The sequence below is a fragment of the Leptopilina boulardi genome, unplaced genomic scaffold (genome assembly GCF_019393585.1).
Source record: "Leptopilina boulardi isolate dan_hultmark-lab unplaced genomic scaffold, ZJU_Lbou_2.1 LbouV2_156, whole genome shotgun sequence".
NCBI lineage: Eukaryota > Metazoa > Arthropoda > Insecta > Hymenoptera > Figitidae > Leptopilina > Leptopilina boulardi.
Window position 1 is genome coordinate 347,080 of NW_026137703.1, and position 12,335 is coordinate 359,414.

General features: G+C 33.8%; 1 protein-coding gene across 2 annotated transcripts in view; it reads left to right on the forward strand.

Annotated features, from left to right (window-relative positions):
• LOC127276932 (glutamate receptor ionotropic, kainate 2-like) overlaps positions 1-12,335 on the forward strand; it is a 588,544-nt gene that overhangs the window by 320,027 nt on the left and 256,182 nt on the right. For both annotated transcript variants that reach the window (XM_051297684.1, XM_051297685.1), the window contains exon 10: positions 741-856. In XM_051297684.1, the coding sequence (XP_051153641.1) occupies positions 741-856 (116 nt within the window). The remainder of the gene's footprint in view (positions 1-740; positions 857-12,335) is intronic.

A 12,335-nucleotide genomic window follows, 5' to 3' on the forward strand; every position in this document is an offset into this window, starting at 1 on the left:
CCGTATCGATTAGGGTGGTCTATATATGGGTTAAAACAAATTTTTTCTTATTTTTACAAGGCCTCAATTGAATTAATTTCTTACTCTAAGAAACTCTCTGAATATTATTTTAAAAATTTTTTAAATAATATTTAACGTTCGATACCAATGTATTAATTTTATTTTTAAAACAATGAAAAGACTACATACATAACACAACATATTTCAGTAAGGTTATCGTATCATTATTTATATGGATTGTAATAAAATCAATATTTTTTAATCGGGTATTGCTAAGATTTTAAGATGGGCTAATACCTAAGAGACTGGAAAGTTTAACTTCAAACGGTCATATCATTCTTACATTCGTGATGCTGGAACAAAATATTGCAGACATACATACATACAGATATAACTTTTTTATGGACATTTTTGGACTGTTTGTTGTTCAAAAAGACAAACTATGTCAAAAATTTCGGCTTCTGAGCAATGTATCGACAAAAGTCTGATTTTATTAATACAAATTAGATTTTCGTTTCTTATTTAAAGTCTAACTTATGCTCCATCTGTCGAGAAAATCATTTGTCAAAAAATTGTACCTTTAAAATAAACGATCATTATATTGCTCACAAATCTTTTTTAAATAACATGTTTTAATAGTGTTCGTTTAAATTCTTGAAAATTTTGTGCCTCATTGTATATACCAACAGTTTTGTACTTTATAAATCTGACTTAATATTCTTTATAATTTTAAATTGTAGATTCGCCATACAGGACTGCTATAAGTGGTGCAATATTAAAGCTTCAGGAAGAAGGAACACTACATACGTTAAAAACAAGATGGTGGAAGGAAAGAAGGGGAGGTGGTGCTTGCAAAGTAAGTAATGAAATTTTTAAATCTGGTGGTTAACGCCTCGTTTTAATAATTAAGATTTATTTTTAATCTTTGACTTAATTACGCTCTTTGTTTTTATTTTTAGTTTAACTAACAATTTTTCAAATGAGAATAAAATATCTTTTAAGTGCGGATTATATATTCTCACTGAAACATAGGGTTCCATACACAAAACGAACTTTTGACAAAATTTTATATTTTACTAACTTAAAATTTAATTATTATGCTACCAAACTGTTTTCTATCAAAACATTTTCAACATATTATAATATCAAAATTTGGTAATAACGTAAAAATTAAAAAAATTATACTGTACTCGAAAAAGGTACATTTTTTGGAATCAAACTAAACATATACTGTATTAACCTAATTTGGGTACGCTGAATTGGGGGTTGTTATTTACAAATCAGTTTTTCAAAATTTAAAATGGCGGATCAAATACAGTGGACTTTTTTAAAAAAAATTTTCGAATTCGCTTGAAACTCTCTACTTGAATATGGCGGGTAAATAAATTTATTAAAAATTTAGGTGTTTCAGTTGAAATTCATTCCTCAGAGGTTTTTGTGTTATGTTTTAGAAAATTATGTAATTAAATTTCCCTCTTCAAAGCCCAAAAGTCAAAAGATACGAAAAACAATCGGTTTAAAAATATGGGATCGGTTATCCCTCTCCTACGGTTTGTCTTCCAGTTAAAAGAAAAATAAGTAAAAGTAGCTTAATTTAACATATTTATTATTTCAAATTATCACATATTAATTTACAACAAGAAATATGTAAATTATTACAAGGCAATAGTTTATTCTTGAAAACACATTAAGAAAAATACAGTTAAAAAAGATCGTCAACAGATAATTAATAGTTCTGCAAAATCTAATTAACAATTTACGTATGAAAAACATTAAAATCTGGAAAATCAATATGTCCGACGAATTTTTAAACAAATAATAAAAAATTGTAATAAATCAGTCAAAAATAGTTGTTGCTTGATACCTGAAGGTTTTTAGGTAAGGAAAACCAAAAAAACAAAATGGCGTATCCAATATGTCCGACGAATTTTTAAACAAATAACAAAAATGTCGTTAAAACTTGCTGGGCAGGGGATTTTATAAGGCATAAATACGGCATACCTAAACGGATGGATAGATGGTTAAATAGATGGATTAATAGGTGGATGAATATATTTGGATATTGGATAGATGTCTTTACAGATGGATTGGTGGATATATTAATGAATATATAAATGCAAAGTTCTTAATTTATCTTGTTAACAACTTCTAAACATTAACAGTTCAATCATCAAACTCAGAACAATCTTTATTTTCATATTAGATTACTCACGTTTCACATGTTAGGTTATATTCGTATGGAACGATACATTCATTACTTACGAAAAAGATGTCCATATCTTTACCGCATTAGATTGGAATAAGAAGTGTCAAAAAATGATCTTTTTAGTGCCTTTTCTAATACGGGCTCAAACAGATATTTGTCGGTTGAATCCATTGTGTATTTCTTTCAACAAATGATGCCACAATGCGAATGTTTAACTAGAATAGGAATAGATAATTATGGAAAGGACCATTTACGAGATATAGTGAAGAAAAGTAGATAGGAGTAATTTTTCATCGAACAGTGTTGACTTCAAAATCGTCGTGATTTTCTGCGCATGAGTCCGCTCACAGTGTTCCTCAGCGGCAAACAAGTTTGACAAAAATGTCAAAGAAATCTGCTAGTGACATCTTTTTCTGTGTGTTTTAAATTGTAAGAATCATTTTTGATTGAAATCCTACCTGATCGCGTTTTAAAGATACATAAGAAATAATTAAAATTAAAAATCATTTTAAGCAATTAATCCAGTATAATAGTTTAAATGAGTAAACACACATACTCACACCTACACATATATTTCATATTCATATACGTACACACATAGACAAACAAAACTGCTGCAAACTCTAAAGAGATACTAATAATTATTTCATCGAATGATCTAATATATTTATTTTATTGATATTTTTTAAATTTACCACTCAGTAACTCCCAGCATTAAAAACAAGGTAAATCTTTTTTCTAATAATATATATCAGTGATTCCCTGCGTACACTGTAAAAAAAGTACTAAAATAGTACCAAAATCCTACCTGTTCGTGTTTTCAAGATAATTCAAAAACCCTTTAAACACTTTATTAACAGGATATATACTCTCCTTCGGCATTACTCAGAGCTAACGACGTGGACGTAGAGAGTACTATTTAGCTCCATTTTAATTTTTTTAAAGTTTTTTTTATTTTTGCTTTCTTTGTTTTGTTTTTATTAGGTACTTTTTCAAATTGTTAATAAATTATTGATACAATTGAAATAATCTAAATTTGACAAATCTCAATGAAATTTGATTTCAAATGCGTAAAGAGGAAAATTCTACGTCGGCCTTTTGCAATCTTTCTGCATATGCAGGATCGTCTATCAAATTAATTGTATAGTTTTTCCATGTGTTTAAAAATTCTCGATGGAAATGATTCGCCTGCTTGCTCAGACCACAAGCCCAATCCCATATTCTTTAAAGGATGTATGGAATGTTTTAAATGTTCAAAAATTACCTGACTCTTCAATGGGTTTGACAACCCAGTGCTTTCAAAAGCTTTCTTAAGTTCATCGAGATACTCATTTAGATTCAGTTTTACTTTTTCTGTTGAAAAGCAACAATTGACCACCTTGTCCATTGTTTTGCAAGCAGATACACAGAGAATCAGTGCAAAGTAACCCACATCTACATAGATCTCGGAATCAAGAAGAGCATCAGCATTTTTTAACATTTTTCGGCTAGCATTTCCCTCAAATATTTCTTAATGATAATTTTTAGGGATTACTTTAAACTTTTTTGGCCAAACTAATGCTTTATTTCTTCCAACAAGAGGAACCAACCCATTGCAAAATAGGTGGTTCACAAATCCTTGAAGGACATGAAGTTCAGGTACGACACATTTCTTAATAACGATAACATGATTTTCTTCTTCTATGAGAAGAAGATTTACTGTGCTGTGAAAATTCTTAGCGTCTTTTTTAATTCCACCAAGTTTTATAAAATTCTCGCAAGGATACCTTGCTGAAGCTGTTTGTTGGCCGTTCATGATTAACATAAACTACTCCTGTAATATTACGTTTTTCCATTACAGCTTCAAATAATTATACAGTATCAGCCTATACAACCGGTCTATTTTCCTTAAATTTTTTCTCAGTATCAAACTTCTGAGCAGCATTTTAATACATATTTTCTAAGAGTTTTGACTGCTTCGAAGTATGATCGCGATAAAAAAGTGGAACGCAATTTTTGCCAGTGTTAGCCCTTAAAAAATTAGTCAATTTGTTCATATCATTTACTGATGCTACTGTGCTTACTATCCGCGAGAAAATTCAAAGCCCCTGAAAAATGACAGACTTTCACTTTAAATAAGTCTGTCAAAAAAATTGCTGGAAAAAAATGAAAACAATGTTTGGAAAGCTTGAAAACTCAAAAGCTTGTATACGGAAGGTGGTTTCTTAAAAAAATTTTTTCTTCCTAACATAAGCAAAAATAAAGCAAATTGCACCCAATATTTGGCCACTTTGAAAATTAACTGAATTTGTATGACACTTTTATATGAAAATCTTTGTTGAAAAAATTTAAAAAATGTATTAATTATTCCTTAAATCCTTGGGAATAAAGTTGTTTTTAAATTTTTAAAAAATATTAATAATTATTGTTTTTATTATGAAAAAAAGATCATGTTATCTCTGGATTTATTGGGCTGATTTTAATGAATCGAATTTTTCAGCATAAATATTGAACCCAGTAATTAATTTAGTTTATTGAAAAAAGTGTAATTATCGTTATTCTTATGATTTTGGTCATTTCTTTGGACAGTTTTTTTCAAGGAACAGGTGAAAAAGGGTAGTGGCATGCCATTTTTTCTTGAATGGAACTGCTAAGGCTGCCATAAATTAGATCCCATCCAACTCCTTCGCCTGGACTCAGAATTTTTTTCACGAAAAATTATCAGGGATGTATATATATGGTGATGCAAGGCCCAAAGGAATAATTTGTACATCACGTATAAATGACATCTTTTTTTAAAGACAACGTTATTTTTTTATTTAAACTAAATAAATTTTTTTTATAAACACAAATAATTTAATTTCCAAATTAATTGGTACTTATAAAATATAAATAAATAAATTTATTACATTAGCAATAAAAAATTTTTTCTTTTAAAAATGTCTATTGAAAAATATTTGATTATTTAAAAAAATTGATTTTCACATTACTATTATTTTATAATCAAATTACATTTATTATTTAAAAAATTACTAATTATTATACTTTTAAAAAATTAATATAAATAAATGTTTAATGGTGAGGATTTAAATAAAAAAATGTTTCAGTTCCATTATACAGAGGAAAAAATCTTCTCTAAAAAGACAGATTAATTAAAGATTAATAACATTAATTTTTTATTTAAGTTAATTTCAACAGTGCATACGCAAATGGATTTGCGAGAAAATTGAATTCAATCATTATTTTTTAAGCATATTTATGAAAAAAATTGAGAAAAAAAGATTAGTTTTAAAAAAGTCCAAGTAAAAAGTTCAAGTTAGTTTTAAAATTTACAAAAAGTAAACAATATTAATTATATAAACAAACACGAAAAGTTTTATATATCGTCTGGATCACTACTTTCATCGGAAGAATCATCTTCATTCAACGATATAATAAACGGTTCAATTTCTCGTTCAATGTGATTGCCTGTCAGTCTATAGGTTTTTTCTACTTCCTCAACATGTCGAACTGAATTTTCCCAAAGCGTTGGTGGCACCAAGTTCATAACACTTTTACACAGTTCATGCACGTCATTACTTTCAAAATTTTTATTATTTGCTGCAATCTTTTTTTTAACATAAGCCCATATAAGCTCAATAGCATTAAACTCACAATGGGCCACAGACTGTCACAGCAGTTTTACTTCTTCGCCTCTTATTTCTTTTGTTATTTTTCAAGTAAACAACATTTGGGATACCTGTATGGTTTGCTTATATGCAGAAGGTTTACTTTAGTTAAATCTGCAAATGAATTGGCTCCAGAAGGTATTGGCACACTGCTTTTTATTAGCCAATCAATTATTTTTTCTTTTAGCCAGGAAGATGTTGGATTGCGTTTTTCTGGATCCAGCATTGTATGGTAGGGCGGTCTGTCGATAACGATAGCTGAATTTGGTGGTAATTTATATAAAACTTCTCTAAACCATTCTTCGAAATGCTCCGCATTCATCTCATCGTGATAATCTTGACTTCCTTTTTTCCCGATGAAGCATTTCATACAGCCATCCAGGAATCCGTCTTTGCTTCCTATATGAAGTCTTTTCACTCTTTTTCCAGCACCAGAAGAACAAACAAAGCCCCCTCTATATCCGTTAATTTCTTGAACCCCAGAGCGATAATGGTCGTAACTGCTTCTGTCTCTTTCTATAATTTTTTCTACCCAACCATATTGTAAATGATGATTCGCTCCACACCACGTTTTATCCGTATAGAAAATGTGAAAACCATTTTTCTATATTGTTCTCTCATGCGAAGAAATTCTGCTCTTTTCCCGGATGTTGAGGAACTTTCCATTAGAACAGAACGATTCTGCAATTTTCTGTAGCTAAAATTCATAGTTTTTAACAATTTTCTCAAAGTAAAGTCGCTTATATCAGGAAAATCTGAAACGTTAGTTTTTAAGTCACTCAATAACTTTGACACTGTTGGGTATTCTTTATTTAAATACGTATTAAAAATTTTACGTCTCACAATTCCTTGCAAATGTTCGTCAAACACAATAGGTTTTCTATCAGCATTAAAATTAAAAGGATCTAGAACTGTACCACAACTTAATTTTTCCTCCTGCATTATTCGTTTCACACTTCTTTCACTTATTTTCAAGCATTCGGCTGTCCTACGAACAACGTGTTTTACGTTTATTGTGTAACGATAGGCGTATCGTAAGAATACTCGCCCGGCGAAGAGAGAGAAAGTAGACGGCGTAAGTAGCAGCGTCTCTCTCTTCCCCCACCTCGCGCTAACGCCTCTGGCTACCTAGCGAGAATATATACCTGGCGGCTCGCACCTTTTTCCTCAGTTCGTCTTCCGACTGGCTTTGAGGTGCACCTCTGGCTAGATGGAAGCGATCTCACTCCTAGTTCCTGGCTACCTGGACTCAATTGAGGCGCTCCTCATTGAATTCAGGTAATGCAAGGTATGGTACACTTGACTATGGGTGCTTCCGTGTCAAGTGAACCTTACTTTACCTCCTTGTTCCTTATCAACTTGGACTCTCTGTAGGTGCTCCTACGAGAGACCGAGAAGATACCTTCATGTACCTAGAACGTCATCCTTGCGACTTCTCTGTAGGTGCTCCTGCGAGAAGATACGAGTATGACGTCACTACCAAAAACCTAGAGTATCGTCTTCGCGACTTCTCTGTGGGTGCTCCCGCGAGAGGACGTAGAGATAGGTACTTCCTTTCTCGTTCACCGCCCCAGGTGAGTAGAGGGGCAATCTCTATCACCTGGATGCGAAGCTCAGGGCCGTATCTTTAACTCAGAGTGCCCCCTGGTCTAAGATATTGCCCAGAGATGTTCCTCAATGTTCCTAGTTCACGTCAGGCAAGAGTATCAGGTACATACCTGATTCTTCAACCCAATCATTTCCCTTCTAGTTTTCTCTGGAAACGATTATCTCAGAGTGCACGTTCTAGTTTACGTTTGCCGTGAATTGCTTAACTTACATTTTGGATTTATACGGGATTAACTCCTGGTGAACGCGATCGCGATTATTAAGGGTACTTTGTATCATTTCAGAAAAGAAACTGGCCAGAACAATACGGTAGAGGGCGGTGCTGTCGAGTTACTCGAGATCTCCGGATGACCTACTCATCCTAGTAATTATTGCATTATATTGAGCCATTTGTTTATTTATTATTTTTATATATTGTTTTATATTCTTTATATACACATATTCTTTGTACCTTCATTAAACTTCCTTTTGTTACAATATATCAATCTTTCGAAGGTTTTAAATAAAGACTCGTTATTGACTATACCTCTCCTCTTAATCATAGTACGCAAAATAGTTCCATAAGAATAAAATAGATGGCGCTTCACGCCACAAGTAAAAATTAAGTGAACACAAGGACTCGGTCCCCATCCGGCGAGCGAATCCTTTGGCAACACAAATATAGATCATTACATGGCGCCCGAACAGGGACTCTTTCACTAAAATTTAAGAAAAAATTTTTTTTAATAAAAAAGATTTTTTTTTTCTCATTTAGAATGGAACGAACTATGATTTAGGGAAGAGTGTAACCGCCGCCCTCTAGACGAATGAGTAAACTCAGAGTAAGATTTTTTTTTTTAAATCGGAGTATCATTTTTTTTTAAGAAAAGAAAAGGAAAAAAGAAAGAGATTGGTAAAAATTATATTTTTTTTTATATATATATCTTGCGAATAGTGCCACAAAATTCAAGAAAACTGTTATGCAAGAAAGAAGACAGCACCAACTCAACAGAAACTTGCAGTCATTCAACCTATAGATAAGTGTAACAAAAATTACTCTAAAAGAAAGCTTTATTTTTTTTTTCTTTATGCACCACTGCCCTAACTAAATTGATATCGGAAAGTTTTCGGAAAAGTCGGAATTTTTTTTTTTTTCTTTAGTCGCCATTTTTTTTATTACCCCCACTATCACCTAAATTAGTAAAGTGGAGGGGTTAACCAGTATTTAAGGAACTACACCATGAGAGAACTCACAGTTTATTGTAATATCTTACACTAAAACAACCTCAGCGTTTCGCAAAGTTTCTCTTATTTATTTATTTTTTCCTCTTTTACATTATGGGTGTAAAATGGATATATACCCTGAACAAGGCCCAACTAATTGCCGAGTTAGAGAGCCACCAAATCGATTCATCGGGTACCGTGTCAGAACTTCGTCAGCGGTTAGTAGCGTTTGTTAAATCGACCCCGGAACTTTTTAACAAAACGACAGACCCTGAAGATTATAAAGAAGAAGAAGACATTTCGAAGGAGCTAACTTCTTCTTTAAGACGATACTACCTATCACCATCAGAATTGCGGAATTTGGAATCCCAGATCTCAAGTAAGCATCAGGGAAAAACCGAAACAATCCGTGTGTTTTGCAATGCGCTTCGTACCTTAATGAGAAGGCACGGAGGCTATAATAAGCAACGCGAGATTGATACCCTTTATTGGAACATGCTACCAGTGTTTCGACTTCACGTAAGAAGAATGGAGATTGATGATGTCAACGACCTCATACAACGAGTTGAGGAAGTGACAGAAATCTTACAAGTGATGGCAAATGAAGAAAAACCAAGCAAGAAACTTCAAGTCAATGAAGTAGCAGCTGCAGATGAGCCTTACAATTCAAAAACTCACTGCTGGAGATGCGGAAAGAAAGGTCATCGCCGTCCTGTTTGTCGCAGCAGACCTAAAAAGTTCTGTTCCTATTGTGGTAAAGATGGAATTGCTACAAAGGACTGTAAGTGTCATCCATCGGGAAACGGCCGCAAGGTCGAACAACAGGAGTAAGTTCGACCTTGACTTCAGCAGACTCCAGAATTTTCATAAATTGTAGGTGTGGAAATTTATCGATCCCAGCATTAATCGATACAGGCGCGGTCTGCTCCTTCATAGATGTCGCCACCGCGAATCAACTGGCGGAATTAGGTGGAGTCACACAACTGGTGGATGTAATGGTTGCTCTAGCTAATGGTACAGAGTATAGGATCGATACTAGCTTCCAGATGAAGATCGCTGCAGGATCAACATTCGTGAAGCATAAATTCCTTGTTTTGCCCGGTCTCTCTCATCCTATGTTAATCGGAATGGATTTATTAAAAAAGTTTAATTTTTCATTAATGCTAGACAATAAAGACATACAATTGGTGAAAAATTCATTTAAAATAGAAGTGTGTGAAATAGGACATTCAGGTTTAACATCCCTAGAACCGTCACAAGAAGAAATGTTAAACAATGTGTTAAGTGAAGAAAAAGTTTTATTTCAAGACATTCAAGGGTGTACGCCCTTATTAAAACATGAAATTCGTTTAGAAAACCCATCCCCTATTAAACAACGTTATCAACCTAGAAACCCGGTAACTCAAGAACTAATGAGAGAAGAAGCCCTACAAATGTTAAAAAAGAAAATAATTAGAAAATCGCGTAGTGCGTGGAGTTCGCCAGTAGTTCTAATAAAAAGAAAAAATGGTAAACTAAGATTTTGCATAGATTTTAGACGGTTAAACAAAGTGACTAAAAAAGATGCTTATCCGCTACCCCGAATAAATTGTATATTGGATCAGCTCAAAGGCGCTAAATATCTTTCTACTATTGATTTGAAAAATGGTTATTGGCAAGTTGGACTAACGGAGGAAAGTACTGCACTCACAGCCTTTACAGTACCTGGCATGGGACTATTTGAGTTCATGGTCATGCCCTTTGGACTTCATTCAGCACCTGCAACTTTTCAGCGTTTAATTGACCTTGTCATTCCTGCGGAACTCGCACCGAGAGTATTCTCTTATCTAGACGACATAGTTATCACCTCAGAAACGTTTGAAGAACATATGCAGCTTATAAAAGAAGTGTTTTCCAGACTCCGTGAGGCAAAGTTGGTGCCTAATTGGGAAAAATGTTTCTTCGCAAGGACCCAACTTACTTACCTCGGCCATCTTGTGGATCGTGATGGACTTCATCCAGACCCGGATAAAGTGGACGCCATATTAAAACTTCCCCCTCCTACCAATATTAAGGAATTGCGGAAATTCCTAGGCATGATATCCTGGTACAGACGCTTTGTGAAAGATATCTCTCAATCTATTGCCCCATTAATAAAATTGTTAAAAAAGGATATAGTTTGGCAATGGAACAAAGATCATCAATTAGCTTTCGAAAATTTAAAACGTAAGCTCACAGAGGCTCCAGTGTTGGCTTGCCCTGATTGGACAAAAACTTTCTACTTACAGACTGACGCTAGCTTAGACGGTCTCGGAGTAGTGTTGACTCAGAAGCTAGGAGAGTCAGAAGTCATTATAGCCTATGCAAGTAGAACATTGAATCCTGCGGAAAAAATTATTCAGCAACAGAATTAGAGTGTTTAGCAGTAAAGTGGGGTATCTGGAAGATGCGTCATTATCTTGAAGGATACCACTTCGTCGTTATCACTGACCACCAAGCACTAAAATGGTTAGATAGCATAGAAACACCCTCAGGACGTCTGGCACGCTGGATAATGGAGTTAGCACAATGGGATTTTGAGGTTCATTATAAGAAAGGTATCGAAAATAGGCTACCCGACTATCTCTCTCGTGTACCTTTACCAATCAGCGAGGTTAATACTGTACCTTCTTGCCCCTGGTACCAACGTCAGTGGAAATCAACCAAGGAAAATCCAGAAAGAAATCCAGATTTTCGCATTGAAGAAGGAAAATTATATCATCATGTTCTTCACTCTTTGGACTACAAGGATACACCTTATGAAGAACAGTGGAAACTATGTATCCCAAAAGATAATCGTCAAGAAATCCTTAAAAAAGTTCATGATGATCCCACTTCCGGTCACCTCGGAGTAGCCAAAACTCTCTCTGGACTCGGAGAATTTTTTTTCTGGCCCGGTATGCTACGCGACGGTACCGAATATGTTCGAAATTGTGCTAATTGTCAAAAGAATAAAAGTTCACAACAAGCCCAACCAAACCAAATGCATTCAACGTTTGTTGAGAACCCCTGGGAAATGGTATCGGTAGACTTTGTAGGACCGCTACCAAGAACCACTTCCGGAAATACAATTTTATGTGTTGTGCAAGATAGATTTTCAAAATGGGTTGAATTTAAACCTTTGCGTAAGGCAACTAGTGTATTAGTAATTTCAACATTAAAAGACATTTTTTATCGTTATGGTTGCCCCAAAAAAATTGTCTCTGATAATGGAAGGCAATTTATAAGCAACGAATTTAAAACATTTTTAGAGGACTTCGGGATTTCACATCGTTTAACACCACCGTATTCACCACAGTGTAATCCAGTGGAAAGAGTAAATAAGGTAGTCAAGACAATGATTCGACAGTACATTGACGAAAAGAAACCTGACTGGGACCGCCATCTTACGGAGTTACAGTTCGCTTATAATACCGCTAAACATACGTCAACCGGCTTTACACCTGCCTACCTTACCACCGGTCGTGAATTCTTACCTCCCGGTTTCCAAGATTCTCGAATTAATTGTTTTACCAACACGGCTTCATCACTACGTATAAAAAAATTGCATAATGCATTAGAATTAGTTAGACTAAATTTAGCAAAGAGTTTTAAAATTCAACAATCTAAATATAATTTAAGAAAAAGGGAATGGCATCCACTTATTAATGAAA